This window comes from Oreochromis aureus, linkage group 16, assembly GCF_013358895.1.
Source record: "Oreochromis aureus strain Israel breed Guangdong linkage group 16, ZZ_aureus, whole genome shotgun sequence".
Lineage (NCBI taxonomy): Eukaryota > Metazoa > Chordata > Actinopteri > Cichliformes > Cichlidae > Oreochromis > Oreochromis aureus.
The window spans coordinates 12,247,954-12,267,293 of NC_052957.1; the positions used below are offsets into that span (position 1 = coordinate 12,247,954).

The 19,340-nt window shown below is 38.2% G+C and overlaps 1 protein-coding gene and 1 long non-coding RNA gene across 3 annotated transcripts; one reads left to right on the forward strand and one right to left on the reverse strand.

Moving 5' to 3' along the window:
• Positions 1–354: 354 nt before the first annotated feature.
• Positions 355–10,005, reverse strand: chmp2ba (charged multivesicular body protein 2Ba). 2 transcript variants are annotated; one of them, XM_039600308.1, is made up of 7 exons: positions 9,784–10,005; positions 6,972–7,063; positions 4,568–4,762; positions 3,540–3,642; positions 3,180–3,286; positions 1,925–2,108; positions 355–1,864 (listed from the first exon to the last, which is right to left on the reverse strand). In XM_039600308.1, exons 1-6 carry the CDS (start codon positions 9,815–9,817, stop codon positions 1,995–1,997), a joined length of 645 nt encoding a protein of 214 aa, XP_039456242.1. In that variant the 5' UTR covers positions 9,818–10,005; the 3' UTR covers positions 355–1,864; positions 1,925–1,994. The 2 variants fall into 2 exon arrangements, with proteins under 2 accessions (XP_039456242.1, XP_031585091.2); XM_031729231.2 differs by having other exon boundaries at positions 355–1,832; positions 1,893–2,108.
• Positions 8,350–13,519, forward strand: LOC120433653. The gene is made up of 2 exons (XR_005608690.1): positions 8,350–8,788; positions 12,400–13,519. It is a non-coding gene; the product is annotated as an uncharacterized LOC120433653 (long non-coding RNA).
• The last annotated feature ends 5,821 nt before the right edge of the window (positions 13,520–19,340 follow it).

A 19,340-nucleotide genomic window follows, 5' to 3' on the forward strand; every position in this document is an offset into this window, starting at 1 on the left:
ACTCTTCATCAGATGCATCATCATGCATCATTTAACAGACTCAAAATTTATTTGGCTCCAAAATAATAAGTTACTTTTCATTGCCTGGTAATACAATTATATTGCATTACCAGGCACTTTTTTCTTTTTACTGGGGGGGATTAAAAAAAAGGAATTTCAGCAAACTTTTGTCTGAGTCTGTCATTTATATGGAAATGAATGGAAACTGATGTCTGTCTTTAAAGACAGTAAAAAAGATATATACCTCTTTGTGTTGCTCGGTTTGAAGCGAAGCCTTAAAAAACCTTGAATACAACTTTAATGAAAAAGAAGGGGGGGGGATAAAGTGGAGACTGAAAATGAAAAAAGACCCAATCATACCTGAGGAAACTTTATTCCTTATAAAAGCCATACACCCTTTACACTTTACAATAAGAAGGAAACAAAAATGAGTATACATACACCTTTGAAAATGCATGGTAATATCCTAATGTGGAACTGCACTCAAAATATGTCTGTTAACTGATTCTGTCCTCACTCACAACAGATTGGTGTAAGGTTGAGGAATGAATTTTTTGCAAAAATTCAAAGAATTATGACTTGTACATTTCAGACATACGCACGGATGAATCTTATTCTGTTTATTTTGGCAAAGGGAGTATAAACGAGGGGGCACAAACAAAGAAAACATTGAGCAGATATGGCTGTCACTATCATGAAGCCTGGAACGCTGACGCTGACAAATTACTGTAAAGAAAAACCTGCTTCAGCTGGAGAAGAGAAGAAATCTCCTCAATCACAGTGTTATATTAGCAAATGCTTCCATCATTTTGTTCCTTTAGTGTCTGTGTGTTTCTGTGAGTGAGGCAGCTTAAAAAAAAAAAAAAAAAAAAAAATGACAGCAACTGCACAGCAGCTGAAAGAGTAGAGGGACTGCAGGATCAGTACCACCTTACGATCTCTGTAAATCAAACATCAACCCAGAAGCCCTCTGGCTTTAATTATGGATTTAAAACTCTTTGACATGCCAGTATTTCATTAGCCCTAAATTTTGTTTTTAATCTCAACTTTATTTAATTTTATAATCTGTACAGTATCATAAAAATGATAGCCAGTTTGCTCTCAGATCAATTTGTCTTTCATTTCATGCACGTAAATTGAAAGCCTGACCCCAGCCCAAAGATATTAGTTTCATGTTTCACATGCATATGTCTGTCTGCAGTACCTATGTTGGAAAACCTAAAAAATCTTGGTAATGATTTAGCTAGTTAGCATGATTAAGTGTCTGTCTTATCTCTAATATCTCAGGATGAGAAAGAAATCAAACAGAGGCATTTTATCCATAAAACATTGCAAATTTGACAAAAGAATGACTTAAAATGGAAAGTTTGCCTCAGAGAAGGTGGATTAAATTGGTTTTAATTTTACCAATGGCAACAAAGATAGCACATAAATAGTCTGAGTTGGAAAAATACAAGTTCCATCTGCTTATTGACATCCCCAAAGCTGCTTTTTAATGACCATGTTTTATTCATTAAAACTTCCTGAAGAAAGACCATCCTTCTTCGATCGTATAAAAGCAGACAGAGATTATAGGACTAATTCACGATTGACCAAAATGCCAGAAGGGAAAAGCCAATTCCAAGATCTCATACACTTGTAGCCCTTATAAAGACAGATGGGTGGTAAACAAATGTGTGAATAGTTTTTTAGGTGAAACATCAACTGCTGGTCCACCTTTGAGATGTGGCCTCCCCGATGTTGTAATAAATATTATTTTCACATAAATAGATCACATGTTTTGCCATAATGATCTCTAAGGCGAATGTGACAATATGCATGTGTTAATAAACGTGTGTGTGTGTGTGTGTGTGTGTGTGTGTGTGTGTGTGTGTGTGTGTGTGTGTGTGTGTGTGTGTGTGTGTGTGTGTGTGTGTGTGTGTGTAAGTGTGCGTGCTCGAACCATGACAAAACCAGTGTTTCTAACAATTTGAACATTAATACGAAGACGAAACCTAGTCGACTCCCAGAGCTCGGAGCTGTCTTTCGATCTCATCGTCAGAGATGGTGGCTTTGGAGGCGGCAGCAGCACCGGGGACGGTTTTTCCTGCAGCTGGAGCTTTCCCCATCTGGAATCACACATGGGTAGAAAACCCCATTAGCAGCCACATCAACTTCAAAATACACACACACGCTCAATCGCAGAGCTGCTACTTGTTTCGAGACCGGCTACGATGTACAGCTGCTTGCTGACACTCAAAAACAAAACAAAACAAAAAAAAACCAAACTGTTCAAACTGAGTCACAATTTTGTCAATTAACTGTAAAGTTTACTTTACTTAAAAAGTGCAGTTGTTTGGGTTTGTTAATGATCAATTACTGCATCCTATAAAAGGTGCTGAAACAATCTGGTACTCGACACCAAAAGGCATGATTCATTTTATGCCGGTTACTTTTTATTTGCAGAAAAAAACTGAAACTATTTACAGCATTTGTTAGCTTCCCAACTGACTACTTACTGTCAGTAGACACAGAATTATCCCAGTAACAATAGAAGTAACATATGGATGTTTATTTTATTATGGTAGAATTTCCAAACTATAGTTTGTGAATCTTGTTATTTTATGAAGCCTTTGGATTACTTTTACTTTTTAAAGAGCATCCTATGTGTCTCTTCCCCTCCAAAAAAAACCCCACAAAAACAAAACAAAACAAAACAAAAACCCCACCCAAAAAGCCCTGAGACAGTCTGATGAGCTTTTTTTAAAAACTGCCTCTCCTGCTGGGGGCTTTTTATTGGGAAATTTGTTGGTTTGTGCATTGTTTTGTGAGAGGTAATAACTCATGCAGCACCCCAGGGGGAGCCAGACACACGGCAGACGGACAGCCTGGTAGTTACAAAGAAGGAAAAAAAAAAAAAAAAGGAACACAGCTAGAAGAGCTGAGGGCTAGCCCCACCATGTGGCAGCTGGAATACATTTTAAGAGCCGAGTAAAAGCCATGTGGAGCATTTATTGTTCATCTTGCTAGGGGCTGTGTGCTCCATTAAGAGCATCTACATCTGTAAAATGTGGAGTTAAACTAGAGACTAAAAGGTAAAATGGTAAGATTGTTAGGCATTATGCACTATTGTGATGTCTATAAAGTTGAGGTATGTATGAGAGATGTGGTTTGTCTTGTTCTCTTTTTGAATTTCTTACCTTCCCTGAGATCTCAATGCCAATCTCATCCAGGACCTGGTTGACAATGTCCTGAGATTCCTCTTCATCTCCAGATTCTTCAAAGATCTCATCCAAAGTGTCGTTGACTGAACAGATAGTGAGACAGGAAGGAAGAAGATAAGGACAGAAAAGTCAATCAAATTGATTTCCAGTCACAAGTTTGGACTTTAGAGCAAGAGGGCTGCTGCATACAAAAAAAAACAAACTTCAGTGTTTCTTTTGAAAAACAACCCACAAACATATTTTGCCTTTGCTGCATATATTGCAGCACACATCACTTCTCACACTATTCCCATATATCTTCCCAAACTTGTTTTGCCAAGTGCATTGTGTTCTTACTCATATCCTCGGTCATCCCCATCTTCATGTTCTCCTTCTGGAAGTCCTGCATGGTTTTCAGTGTCTTCTGTGGATCCATCTTTTTATTCACTGCTTGCATTGTCTGCAAACATTTAAGGAACATATGAGAATCTATCTTTTTAGTTGCTACTGCCGAGAAATAACACTCTTCACGATGTAGAAACCTCTAATTATGCTCAACATGTTAGGATGAACTTTAGTTGCACAAACTATTCGAGATAATTTACCTTTTAAACTTTAGACATTTCACAAAATATTCGATCCTCAACCTCAAGTAAATTTGCTCTGAATTCATTTATCATCGCAGAATTATGCAAGTCCTAAAGACAGACCAACTTCCTGTGAAAGATGAGCACAAACATGGCCTACTTTCAGACCTGAGTCTGACACAATACCTGATACATCAACGTCTCGACTGACAGGCTTCCCAAAATCATGCAAATCTAAAGCTCAGGAGAAAGGTGATGGAGAATGCTTCACTTTCTACTGAAGAAACTACATCAAAGCTGCAACTTTCCTGTGTGCGTCTGTGTCTAAACAACCTTTGTGTATCTGACATAATATAATTAACACATTCTTTCTGACATAGCCACAGCCTCACGTATACTTGAACACACGCCATTAATTTAAAGCCTAATTATATTTGACCTGTCTATGTTTGCTCAGTGTGACTCTGTACAGTACATCGCTCCTGGCCAATTAGTACCTCTCATACTTCATTAACAACAGTGCTACAAGGCTCGGGTTTTAAACATGAACAGACCCCACATTAATACTCTAATTACCACACTAGAATATTAATGTGTGTACACACTGAACCTAGCTCGTGTGGAAAACAAATCTAACTTTTCCATTAGATAGCAACACCTTGCTGATACAGACTGTCTAACAGCAATGACACGTGAAGTATCTTTAAGTAGGGACTTGTTCACTTTGTATATGCTGCACTGTATCCATATTTCTAATTTAAAATGAGCTGTACTGATTGACAGGGTCTAGCATTTTACCTTGGCTGAGGTAGACATGGCACCGGCCATCTTCATTTGGGAGTTCATGAGCTTTGTCTGCGTAGACATGGAGGTGACCTTGGAGCTGACAGCGTACGTCCGAGTCTTCTGCTTCCTCAGCTGAACTAATTGCTTGGCGAGAATCTTACAAGCCTCCCTGTTACCGCTCTTTGCCATTTTCTTGATCTCTGCTTCCTGGAGAAGGAAAGAAGAATACGATATGACTCCTCACATCTGTCTTTTTTTTTTGGCATTATGAGTTAATTTTGTGTGTGTGTGTGTGTGTGTGTGTGTGTGTGTGTGTGTGTGTGTGTGTGTATGCATGGACAATGTGCAAATTTACCAAGCATGAGTATAGACATAACATAACAGAAAATTCTAAGAACTGGCAGAAAACAGGGAATCAAAAATTCTCATTAAGATATACTGTCCACATCTGGAACCAATTGATTGAGGCTGCTGAAATGTACCATTGTCTCCTGGTTATCTGCCTAATATTGTAAATAAGCATTATATTTAGAGTTGATGTGCTTGTGTTTTCCCATATAAATTGAGTAAAATTGAGCATTCAGGGATGGCCTTTCTAAAACAACATGCTGCAGATTAGCTGAAGCCAGGAAACTACTTTGTTTTGAGAAATGTCAATTAATGCCACTGATTTCCCAACACCACAGCCAGCCCGAGGTTCAGGAAAATGAAAATACGGGAAAGATGGAGATTTTGGGCACCTGTAATTTCTCACAGAAGCTTTTATTTTTAATATAGAGCATATTGATAATACACTAAATAAAACATTTTATTGGACTTTAGGGATACTCTTTCTATTAAAAATATATATGTATGCATAAAACAAATACATCCACCGAGTCCCAGAGAAACCATTGTGTTTGTAAACACAAATTTGTAAACACAATCATCCAGATCAGTTGTTACTCATATACACTTTTCGCTTCAGTACACAGCCAAAAATACTCCGAGCCCCACAGGGATTCTGTGTGTGGGCACGATTCCCGAGAGACAACAGAGAAGCTCCAGGTTACGATGAGCTAGCCAATATGTCTTTTATTTATCGTACATGTGCTGAAAGCATGCTCTTCAGGAAATTACAATCAATTATTAATGTTTGATAAAGCTAAAGGCTTTCCTCGCTCAGCTCTATGCATCTTTGCCTTTCTCTAATGCAGACACACATTCAGCAGGTCATTTGATTTCAACTTGTATCTCCCTGCTTCTAAACAATTCAAATAATGCCATGGGGGGAAAAAGAGCAGACCTTCTAGTTTAAAAAAAGGCAATAATATTGTCAGCTGCAGTGTTATCTGAAAGAAAAAAGAAAGACTAAGAATGCATTAACGGGGGAAAGAGAGACGAGTACGACGAACTGATGCTGACGGGAAGCTTATAATGTCTTATTTACTGGCCTGTCAGGGTAGGGTGGAGGAGGTGGGGCTGTGATGGATAGATAGTGCAGGAACAACTGTGAGGCTGTTGGGCTTTGCATGCTAGCAAATGGGAACCTTAATGCATTAACAAGGCCCACTGCTGAAGATTTTTCTGAACAACAGATGCACAGTGTGCCGCTAAAGGAGCCTCAATCCAGCTGTTAGTAACATTTCAGGCAGCCAAATGCTGTGCAGCACAAATATTTTAAAAATAAAAAAAGATTCTATATTGTTTAGACTTTTGAACTCTTTTAGAAATCCCAAATAATTTATTGAGAAAATGAAAAGCTTAACTTTTAAAAGTATTTTGATCTTTGGGGGATAATCTCTGCCCTGTGCCATTTGCATCCAGTGAGCACAGACATGGATGTGTGTGCATACACTGGTACGGAGAGCTGGCACACTGGGAGGCAGCCATGATCGTGCTAAAAAAAGAAAAATGCAGATATAGGTCATTTCCATTTTTTTGTCTTAATCTTTTATTCAGAATCTGCAACAAAGCTTTTAAAACGAGACTAATTAACGGAAGACATTAATGTAGAATAAGAATGTTCGTTCCCCAGGGAGGTAATTATGTCCTGTATGATATTTACTTAACACAACAGAGGAGAGGACACAGTCAGCTTCTTTCATCTTCTAGATTATGTGCGACGATGAATGTAGCCTAATTGTTTAACTCTGTGAGAGTGTATGAGAGATAGGCTCACTTGCCTGAGGCAGAGCCACCTCACCAAATCGCTTGTCTATTCATTTAGCCCCATTAGCCAATCAGGCACAGTCCTAGAATGTAGAAAGAAAATCTAATATGCATCTGGGGCTGGGATTGTGTCTGTTGGGGAATCAGAGGGTCCTAAAAGGGCTTTGATGCAATATGTAGAAATCGACAAAAAAAAAAAATGCCATGAATGCACATACTTTTGTTCCTCATAGTTTTTATATTTAATTGTCTGCATGCTTCCTACCAGTTGTTTCTCTTGTTTCTCCAGCGCTGTTCTGTCTCTGGTGATCTGCCTCTGTGTGCCGCGCAGCTCCTTATTCTGCTCCTTGATTATATCTTCAGAAAAGAATGAGATAGAAAGGTTTGAGAGAGCGAGAATGTTGGTGCAGGTACAACACCCCACAAGCCTTTGACTTACCAAAGTGGAATAAAAAAATGTCTGATAAATTGGATGAAACATATACAGTACAGTATATACAGTATACATTGTTTTCCTACACTCATTTTAAGCTTTTTCTATGTAATTAGGTGATTTTTACTCATGACTCACACACTTTTGATGCTCTCATAGCAATTTGGGGTTCAGTATCTTCCCTAAGAATGCAAGATATGCAAACTACAGCAGCTGTGGCTCAAACCACTGAACTTCCAATGTAAACATACCCTCTCTGACTGACTATCAATGTGTCTGATTTTACAACGATCTTTGTTCAACAGAAAAATTAAGATAAACATATTTTCTTTCTAAAAAATCAATTTTTATTCACCTATGCCCTCAGCATGTGTCATGTGTGGTATCTTTTTTGTTTTTCAGTTCAACATCAATTCTGTTGGAGCATTAGAAAGGATAGTTCCCGAGCAGCTGCCAAATATTGGAAGAAATCTCAAGCATCCAGCCACTGCCTCAATAGTGATCATGTTTGACTCTGCGCCCAGATGCACGTGAAATATCTCAGAGCAGTCAGTAACACACTGTGAGAGCATGCTGACACTGCCAACTGTGGAAATGCTTGGACAGCTCATGCCAATACAGTGTCAGCTCTAAACCACCCACACAAACACAAAGTGGCATCATGTGACATAATTTATGACTATGAAGTCAGGCAGTAATCTGTGTGACTGAGGCATGACCCAATTAATCAGTGTAACAATAACCTTACTTCAAGACTTAAACATAGTTTTGAGATTTATCCCAAAATCAGACATTTTTCTGTTATTTAAACGCAGGAACTTTTTAGCAATTCTAAAAATAAATAAATATTTAAGAACAAAAAAGTGAGAATCAAGAATAAACAGAGGACTGAATAAATGAATCAAAGAATTCTCATTCAGTCTTATTCATATAGCTCAAAGTTACAAACTTGCCTCAAAGGGCTTTGAACTGTTTTCTACTTTTAGAGTTCAAGCCTCGGTTCAATGAGGAAAAAGTAAAAGAAAAACAAAAAAAACCTCTGAAAAACAGCAAAGGGTGGATCCCTCATCCAGGAAAGACAGGTGTGCACTGGATTCATTTATTCATTAAATAAATGAATGAATGAATAAAAAAAAAAAAAAAACACAAAAAAAAAACTAAGAACTCAACAAAAAAAAAAGAAGAAAACTTCTAAAAAGCTAACCCTGGTCTATATTCATGAGCTACTATATAATAGCAAATGCCCTACTTTGGAAAAAAAAAAAAATTGACCACTTTCAGAAAAAAAAAAAACAAAACCTTATTCTTGCTGAAAAGTTCAACACCCACGAACTTGATCGAGATACGTCAATATGCTGGACCACTTAAGAGAATGATGCTTGTATACGTATAAGGTGACGTGCCGCCAACGTCTCAAAGAGGGAGGGATATCGTCCTACAAATATGGGTGATCAACCCACCCCCCCTTTACTAAATTGGCCAAATAACCAGAAACTACGACCCACGCCCAAACCCAGGGCATCAACGAGAAACCTGTGTCCAGAGCGCAAGAGATGTCAAATAAAAAGAAAAGAAAGAAATGTACTGGATGGGGGACGGCTGAGAAGACCTGACAGCGCCTTGAAATGGAGTGGAGGCAGGAGAACACTGTGAGTACAGTATGCAGATGATTGGTATAGGTGAAACTAGAATGACAACAATGGGAGGAGTAAACAGGGTGTGCTCTGAAAAGATTTGCCTTAACCAGTAGAGTCTATTTTTAAACCCAAAGATACAAAGTTGATATTTTTTTTCTTTGTAATTCTCCACAAGAATAAGTTTCAGGTCCAAAAGGTTGAGGCACGGTCCGCCTTTCCTCTTGAAATCCAGCCCTAGGAGTTAATACAATTAGTATCTGAGAGTGAATAATTGATTCATTAATTTTGAAGTAAGTTTGACTGATTTTCCATTCTGACCTTCTGAGGTGGTTACCTAGCCTGGGGGGAAAATACTCACTTTTTTAGACTGAAAGGCTATTCAGAATTTTGACATTTTTTTAACTGAATATAGCCCACTTTAAATGACTTAACTTCATACGATAACAGCCTCACTTTCCATTGCACAATTTTATTGCACTCTTTGTCAAAAAACTGACGTCATTTTAGTCACAGCACAATGAGGCATTAGTTTCAGTCTGTGTGTAGGATACAAAGTGACAGTAAGTTAACCAAATTAAAGTTTATAGGTGTAAATACGACACACGCAAAAATAATCATACAGGGAAAAATATCATGTACACTTAATGATAACTATGTTTGGCGTTTCTAAGTCATTGGAAACCATGGTGTAACAGAGTGAACACAGACCTTTCCACAGTCTGTAACTCTAACGATTACAGGTGAAGTTCAAAGGAAAGAAACCAAGAGGATACTTGTAACAATTAACACTGCATTTTTTTTTCCTTAAAGGTTACATTGTAAAACAGCTACATATATACATTAAGTTTAGCAGCGCGTCGAGGGCAACAGTGTGACTCAGCTCGACTCAGAACAGGTAAATCAAGTTAAATTGGGACGTCTCATCTAACACGGGAACAACAGAACAAGCTGTACGGCCAACCGGGCTAAAAACAAGTTAGCTAGCTTTTTACCCTGAGCAAACTTACCGTCTACAGTCTTCTTCTTGAACAGGGAAGCCATGTTGCTGCTGTGTATCAAACCTAATTACAAAATATAAATCCTGTACTAATGTGTTTTGTGATGCCTGTTGTTAACGCCGCCGTTTACCCGTCAGACCGAGACGGTGGATCAGTTTGGCAGCCTCTGTTTCCTGGTTGATTTTCTGTTGTCGAAGTTCCTCCCTCAGCTGACATGACTCAAAGGCTCCACGTGACGTCACGGCGGGACTCTCGCGTTGCATTCAATTGTGATCCGTAAAATAGTCTTTCGTAATCTTGAATAAAAACTAGTAATTAAAATTGAGTCTGGACCTCAAATATTAGAAATATGGGAGCCTCGGTGTAGTAGGAATAGTATCGCGGATGTGCACAGCAGGTCCGTTACTGTCGGACTCTCACTGCCTCTGCATTGTCAGCTTAAAAAAGTTCCGCACTGTTTTTGTTGCGTAAACGTTTCTGGTTGTAGGATTTTATCCTAGCCTTCAATCTGTCCTATTAAAACTAAAAAATGGTGCTAACTTAAACAGTTTTGTCTTTGCTGGCTTTGTTCCCTGTCTGATTTTTATTTTTATTTTGTTTTTGTGCATATCTGTCACACTTAAATGTTCCAGCTCATCAAACACATTTTAATATTAGACAAAAATAACCCATATGTGTTTCAGATCATTGTCCTAATGTATAACCTAAGTACCTTTGAGCTTCAGGGCACAAACTGATGGCTGGACATTATTCTTCAGGATTTTGAGGTAGAGAGCAAAATCCATGATTCCATTTATTATGTAAGTTGTCCAGGACCTGAAGCAGCAAAGCAACCACAGAACATCACACTACCACCACCTTGTATGTATAATGTTCTCTTTATGAAATGCTGTGTTAGCTTTACAGCAGATGTAACAGGACTCCAACCTTTGAAAAAAAAAATGTTACATCAATCCACAGAATATTTTCCCGAAAGTCTTGAGGATAAATTTTCACAGAACTGTATCTCGTTTTCACTAAACACATTCAAATTTATTCCTACATATTTTTTAGGTGAGTAAAGTGTAAATAAAATTATATATTTATTTTTGTGCAATGATAAGCCCAAGCTAGCAAATCAGGGGACTGCATCCTCGAATGCAGGGGTTTTACTTTTTATCTGATTTTATTTTTTTGCACTTACTTTCACGCTTTTCAGTTATACATATACACTACATATAAACTACTCAAAAACAAACAAAACACACAAATGTGCAAACTACTACAGGGAAACAATCCACAGAGTTGATTTCTGTCTATAAAATCAACCCCACTGCTTCAAAACACTGCATCATAAATTCTGTTCTCAATTTCATTCCTCTCCTCTTTATCCCCAGAAGACTGGGGACTGCTGTTTGTATTCATATATTCGTATTGTCTTATATCATATTAATGTTGAGACCAACTTTATGTAGGGTGGCGGGACTCTTGAACCATAACCAACTCAATTCTGTTCATAGTGTCTGTAAATAGGAGGGCAGCAATACAGAGTGGAGGAGAAGACAAGGTGGGAGGGGGTCTCATCCCAGAAATAGCAAGGGATGCCAAATGATGGCTGGAGCAGAGGAGAGACCGGTGACTTTGAGGAAAAGAAGAGGAGGATGGGTAACCCTTAGCTCTTTTTTTTTTAATCTCAGTGGAGGTGTGGATGTGTATCTGTGCATGTGCACAGTTGCCTGTGTGCATCGGCATGTGGTCCTGAGGCGTTGTTCTTGTTAAGGTTATTAGGGAAGATGTTTGCCGCTAATCAGCAGAGGACTACAGGGACCCCACTAAACGGCCTCATCATCAGAGGGCCCCAGTGGTGATAAATCTAGCTCCAAGCACCCAGAGGGCCGACTTTTACTAAGTCTGCATCTGTCTCCAGCTTTGTGGCTACAAACGAGTTGAATGCACCATAACTCAATATTTAGGGATCAAATTTGCAATTTTCTTCTACTTCTGATAGCTGTTTTGGCATTTAATTTCAAGTTAATTATATCTAATTACCATCACTGTAATTAGTTACAATAAACTTGAAATCGAGCTTATTGTGATGAGACTGGATTCCACAAAAATATGGATTAATATAGCTGCAAAGTAAAGATTTTCAGTACTAATAATTAAAAATTACAAAAAATTTTTGTCCACAAGTAATTCATGCTGGGCAACTTATTCTACAGACATAAGTGCATTTAATTATGATTTTAAAATAGAATTAAGCACAAGAAAAGTATGGGGAAAGGGCCTCTTTCTTCTTTTTCATTTTCAGTGGTTTCCTGCACCACTTTCTCCCCTACATTTTCATTTATCTGTCTATCCCATTCCCTTCCTTCGCTGTGTGATGTAGCCCAGGGCGAGCAGAAGTGTAATGTTAAGGCACTAACTACGGAGTGTATGGAGACACACACAGCAGAGAGAGACGTTCATGTGTGAAATGAGATCTCAGCACAATCAGTGGGAGTCGCAGCCATAAAGCACATCAAGCCTTACAGCTTTAAGGTAGCAACACGAAAAAAATCGCACAAATCCCTTCATGGGGTGATTGTGGAGCTGTTGCAGTCTAGTAACAACTGTGTGTGGTTTTTTTATGTCTTCTCTTCACAGATAAACCCAAGATGTCATGAAGCTGAGCGTGCCTCAACAAACCCCAAATGTTGCCACGATTCAATCAACCTTTTGAGTCTTGCAGCCTGTGATTTAGCCACACGTTACAAAATCTTTAAACAGCTTTTAATTTCAACTTTATTTTAGCTTAGAAAAATTACACAGTGACTTATTAGTAATCATAGTCACCAGCCTTATATCTTGCACAACAAGGCAGATAGTTCTGGCTTAGTAATATCTCATTTTTACAATAGAGCACTATAATCTATCAAATACACCAGCAGAACAATGATTTTTTTTAATGCTTTGTCATTTGCAATAGATTTTCAGCAAATGTCCCACAGGCCTCCAGAATCTATGCATCTCATTCTCCTATTTGCCAAGCATAAATCTTGAATCATTGTAGGATATAAGACATGATTATACTCTGTATTCTTCTATAAACCCCTGACGTCTAACTACAAGCTGAAATATGTTTGTATGCAAACAAAGAAAGTCAAGGGGCTATGATGGGCGAGGTGGGATTTCCACAGCTCTTCTTCACTCTGATGGATGGATGGATCAGCGATACCCAGATGGATGGAGAGAGCGACTGGGCACAGACACAGGAGGAGAATGTGTGGCAAAATCAAGGGATTAGCACAGCAGGAGATCAGTGATGATGTTTGAACTGCCATTCCGAAACATTTTATCCTTAACCCCTAAAACAAAAGTGTACAAATCTGGGTGAAATCTCAATACATACAACAAATACATACATATGTATAAATATGTATCTTTAAGACACACGAACAATTTCTCTCTAAAACAATAAATAAATAACGACATAATTCATACAACCCAAGCTTTGGATACACTAGCTATGCACAGAGGATTTTATTTTTTAAAGAAACTTCTTAGGGAGATAGGAATGCAACTGAAGCTGTATCCTTTGGTCATAGAAACACTGATGATATCACCACTGGTACAAAAAATTTCAGATTTTATGAATCAGCAACTTGAAAAATGAAGCCAACAATGAAAAAAAACCAAATCTGTTCCTCTAATGGCCACTTGAGGCTCTGGTCCCATTTTAAAATACCAGACTTTATGAATAAAATGTTTATCCTGTGATACTAAACGGTTTTTGCTGTCTTTTTCTCACAACTTTACAGGCAGAGATTTTTCAATAACTCACCCTGTTATAATCAGGGTTAAAGTTGTGCATTATTAGAGGCAAGGTGACTTTCTGTGATGTGTGTATCAAAAAGTCCACAAGTTGATGACATACCCTAACCTAATTTCATTCACTGAACTAGATATTGTATATTGTTGGTTCCTTGTGGAGCATTTTTATCAATTATCTTACAAAAAAATATGGCTTACTTTGTAAATTGTACCAGAAGGCTGCCTGGATGTGGGGAGTGAGTTTCTGTATGCATTTGCATCAGAATGCACATTGCTAGTTACGCTTAGTAAAACTGCCTTATAACTTTTTAATTGAAATATTATAGTTGTAGCTCAATTTTTTTTTAAGGTACCAACGTTAATGCTTATTTCAGGGTTTTAAAATGGGAGTTAACAAATGAATGGAGGATATCATAAATGTGTAGACCTTTGGCAGAGTTTGGATATGAGTGTGCAGACAAAAGATAATACGTAAAAGTGTTGTTTCTACCCATTAAAATTAAAAGAAAATTTATAAACCTATTAGTAAGTTTAAAGGTGCTTGTATAGGCATATTTCCTCACCGTGAGATCTCACTAGATGTCTAGAAGTTTCATGTTTCCAGTCTTTATGCTGTACTCAGCAAGATTGCAGGTTGGAGTTGAGCACATGTAAGAGACGCATTGATTTTCTTATCTAACTCTGCAAGAACACAAATGTCAACTGTCAAACTCTTCAAAGTAAGAGTTCCAGATGACACACTTTAAACACAAACTTTTAAAATAAGTATTTAATAAGATATTTCCATCCAATTCCCAAAAAAGTGCAGAGGCGGGAAGGGACTAAGAGCATATGGAAGACAGCAGGTGACTGAGAGAGTGCGAGACAGAGTGATGATAGGAAGGAGTGGAACAGGGTGGTAACAGCAGGGGAGGCAGAGGGCAGGGGAGTTTGGAATGGTCTAATAAATCGAGTGAGTGACTCCACTCGTTTTTGCCTGTGGGACAAATCACGCTCACCAGCGCATCGTAGCATCAGGGAATTCTGGGTAATGAGAGATTATTTTCCCCTGTAGTGTGTGCTCATCATCATTGCCTGCCCCGACCTCCCCAGCCTCCCAGGAAGCACGCCTACACATACGCACACATACACCACATCATACAAGCTGGAAGAAACAACACTAAGATGCAGGTGTGGAGCTCCATGTACATGATTTATGATGTATAAAAATCAATGAAAGGGATACATGCATATACACACAGACACACACACACACACATAAGAAGACATCTCACAGGCTGCTGGTTTTGTGAGTAAGGTCAAACAGTGAGGTGTTATTGTTTAAATCTGCTGCTGGCACCAATTTTAGATGTCACACTTAGTGAGACACACACATACACACAATTCAGTGAAACCCTCTTTTATCCACAGGTCCTTTTTGCCTGGGGATGCCAATCTGTCTGAGGGTACGCTCTACATGCATCAAACCAGAACCATCTTTTGCCCTTCCTCTCTTTTTCTCTCTGTCTCTCTCGTCTATCTCTCCAGTCCACGGGCCTTCTTGCCTTGGGGCCAAGCTGTGACCACAAGAAGTGGGCTGGTGGTCCCAGCAGGAGCTGAGGCTCAGACACACCATTAGCATGAGGGAATTAGAGTCATTACAGCTGGAAGGGCAATGGAGGACAAGTCCTTCGCTCTACAAAAAGAGGGAGGAAATTTGTAAAGTTATGCAAAGGAGGTATCAGACAAAATGAGAGAGTTTATGGAACAGATAGCTGAGAAAGGTGTTGTATATATTGATGCAGTTTACATGTATTTGCATCTTGGGGATGGGTTTGATTTTTGTCCCTGTATCCTGCAACCCTTTTGTGTGTTTCATTAAAGATTAAAAAGGAGACATACTTTGCTGATATGCGCAAAACAGGCAACGAACCGGGCATATTCTTCTGTTTTTTTCAGGGTGCCAGCACAGTAAAAGAGGTTTCTCTTCCCTTGTGTTTTTTTATTTTTATGGAGAGCATTTTGTTACTGTCAAATATAATATGAATGTATTCTGTGTAATTCCCCATGTAATTTGTTAAACTAGGAAACAAAATTTAGCTTTGAAAGGTAATAGTGCAAAAATAGTGTTATTTAAACACATTTCTTAACCTTAAATGCTTAATTTCACACATATCTACTGTATGGTCCAAATATTATACATAAACAATGTTATATTACTACCCTGCTTTCCAATTTGGTGTGGATTCTCTCATTCAACTTTGAAATCCTTGTCCATTTAGCTTGAAAGGAAAATATTTCCCAGCGTGATCCTCTAAAGGAGAGCCACATCTCTCTTGTGTATTGCCCTCCATCCACCTGACCCTGCTTTTGAGTCTCTGTCATCTCATTAACTTCTGCAGGGATGCCTGGGCAGTTCCCATTATCTTCATACATGCAGAATATGAGCTAAAACTTGAGGATTGGGCAATTATCTGCTTTTTAAGCAAGGTCAGCATGCTTACTGCGACCCCAAAATCCGCCGGTCACTTTATAACAGACAAACTATTTGTGGGCACATAGTGACTCTATCACACACTGTGGAGGAAGTGCTTTTCTTTGTCTAGACTTTGCAATTAAAAATCTCATTTCCATTTATAAAATGTGCAAAAATGGCAAGAACAATGAAAATAGATAATGAAGAAACACAAGTGTGGGCTTTTAGAAGAAAAAACAGTTCTAACAGTTTCCTTTTCTTTGGATTAACATGTAAATTACATTTCCATTAACTCACAAATGAATGGCTGCTCCTCATTAGCAGGGCGCTACAGTGCAAATGATTCCACTGTGTTGCTTTGTGTCTCACTTAAACTGAATTATGCATCTATATTCATAATCTCACGTTAAATGAGAGAAAAATATGTGTCCAAGTACAGTAAATAGTTACTTTTTAAGTCTGAAAATGGCTAATAATGAACAGGAATCCACTCAGATACATGTGCTTGGAAAAGCACTAATGGATCTTTAATTAGACTTAGTCTCCACTCCTCCCCCACCTCTTACTCTATGAAGAGTGCTTTACAGCATTTTACAGCATTACTACAGCAACATAGAGTGCAATATCCACCTTGAGTATACAGGCACATACACATACCATATAGCATGTTTTTAACTAAAGAATTCCAGCATCTACCCCCAAACTAAATATCCTGTTAAAATCGCATCAAATGTGTAAAAGAAGAAGTGTGTGACGGGAGAAATTTAACAGATGCAATTTAGGTTTCTTGGCCTTAAATGGACAATTGAGCTTTTCTTGATGCTTTTTGTGGAAAAGGAAAGAGAGGTGCAATAAAGCCTATTCCACATCTGAAGTGAGCAGTTATTAGCTATTATAAGAACACAACACGGCTGAATATGAACTGTGTGGTTGGCATACCTGCTCTATTTCATTTATTCATTTATTTTAACTGTCTGTCCAACTAAGATCACAACTCGGATGGAGCCAGCCCATTTGAATGACAGGCATGTTACACCTTCGCCCAGTCACCAGTTAGAGATGGAGCAGGAGTTTATCCATCTCCATCATAATAGTCAGCGGGTAATGCTTGCAATTGTACAAGTAGTTCTTTTAGTAATTAAATTAGATGTATGACAATGAGAAGCTAAATGGTGATATGATCAATTTAATTTTGTCATATTTACACAGGTTTACCACTAAGAGTAAAAAATTAATTTATAATATTAACAAACTTTTACACTGTAAAAAATATGAACCTCAGGTCAAGTGCGTCTTGAGGATATTTGTTCTAAAAGAGAATTTACAATCTAAAAAACCAGCATTTATTTGCAGGCTGCAGGTTATTTGCATTTATTATAGTCACTGTTATCGCCTCGTCAGCTTCATCATCATCATCATCATCATCACTCTATAGGGTCATCTATACGCCCAGCTCAGGCAGGTGTGTGTTTCCATAGAATCTCTGGGGGGAAAGAATGATGGCAACCACACTTCCAAACTCATGATGTTGCAGTCTGCTTAATGTGACATATCATCAGCAGCACTCAGCATTATGTCACACCTGCTTCATAAGGCTCGCGGGGTAAAGCTAACAAAAAAGCCAAACCATTTGGTAAAATCCTGCAAAGGTAGACTGGTGCAAAGTTTTGTTCTGAAATTGGTTCTAAAAATGCTTTTCAGTTTATGGGGGCCTTAATAACTATGTCTCAGACTCTAATGTAGGACATTACACTTGTGACTTCTTTTTTCTTTTGGTTTCTTGGGATGTACCCCCTCAAACCCTGTTCATGTTTCTCTGAAGGTGAAGTTTTAATAGGGATGTGGAATGTCTTTAGATCTAAAGCACTGGAGGTTCCGCTCATTTTTTTTTTTTTTTTTTTTTTTGAGGAAAAAGCAAACAGTTATCCAATTTCACTTTAATTTCTATCCCTTCCCCTCTCCTCCCTCCATTTCCCCCTCTACAACAGCCACTAATAATCATCTCTGTGCCTCATTAAGGAGCAGAGCAGCGGAGGCACGGGCTTCTCCAGATGTTTGGCGGAAAGCCCCTGAGGTCCACTGTCTGTGTCAGAGAGCTTGTGTGTATGTGTCTGTTGTAATATGCTCTGAACTGTGCAGCATGTGTGCATGAACACGTATGGAATACCATCATAAAGTTTGAATACTTGCACTGTCTCCCGGCATCCGCGTGTTCCACTGCCCCACTTCCAAAGCTAGTCTGTGAGTTTTCCTATACAACACTAGCTGGAGATATGGATAAACTCTGCCATCTCTGCACAATTGTATAATCAGTCTTTGGCTGCTAGTGTTGTCACACTGAGTAATGTGTCAAACTGTCCCAGTTACCGATCACTATCTTTGTTGTATTGAATAAGATTGAGCGATATTGTTTTATCCACTGTATAACTGATTAGATAATTGTCGTTTCAGTGGTTCTAATTAAATGTTATTAATTCAGGGGACGGAAATGAGTATATACACATTTGGCAATTAAGTTATTAGAACTTAATTAAAATATTCATTTTAAAAAAAGCTCAAAATATACTCCCCATGATAATTTAGCTTTCCACCCTTTGGCAATGTTAATGAAAAGTGGAGTTGTTCTGAAATAATCTAAACTCCTGAAAATGTTCCTGTATATTGTATTGTTTGTCTCAACAGCTCTGCCCCAGTTTAGCACCTTCTGCTTATGAGGGAATAAGTCACACTCTCACTGTGACATCAAAGTGAATGAAAAATGAGTGAAAATAATGACATTTACTCTCTTGCCACAGTCCCTGAAGTGCCATCATATCTGGTAACAACATGCAGTGAGGCAGGATGAGAAAAATTAATAATAAATCTTCCTGTTGTGTTTCTCAGACATTCGTTTTTCATGCGCTCATGTTTGTGGGTGGGAGAGTTGCACATTGATTAAAGGTGTGCATAAAGTGAGAAAGATGAATGGTACATGCATTTGTTATATTCACTTTCAAAGGGATATTTGGATTAAACACGTGCTTTCTTATATATTCGGTGTAAAAGTATGAAGTGTTAAGTATGAAGAAGCCTATAATATCCTTGAGTTAGCCAAAATGGATCAGGCAATTGATTATATATTGTTGTGAAAAAGTATTTGCACCCTTCCTGATTTATTAGCTTGTTGCATATTTGTCAGATTTGCATGTTTTAGATAATCAAAAAATTTTAATATTAAATAACAAAGCTGAGATCAGTTTGACAAGCCACACCCAGCTCTGATGACTACCAGACCTGATGAATCAAGACGTAACTTAAATGAAAACTTTCTGACAAAGTA

Bases quoted from the DNA above. Each gene is read 5' to 3' on its own strand.
- chmp2ba (XM_039600308.1), bottom strand. From the start codon at position 9,817: ATGGCTTCCCTGTTCAAGAAGAAGACTGTAGACG. The intron at 7,064-9,783 runs GTAAGTTTGCTC...TCTTTTCTGAAG, and splicing joins CAAGAAGAAGACTGTAGACG to ATATAATCAAGGAGCAGAAT. The intron at 3,287-3,539 runs GTAAGAACACAA...CTATCTGTTCAG, and splicing joins GGGGATGACCGAGGATATGA to TCAACGACACTTTGGATGAG.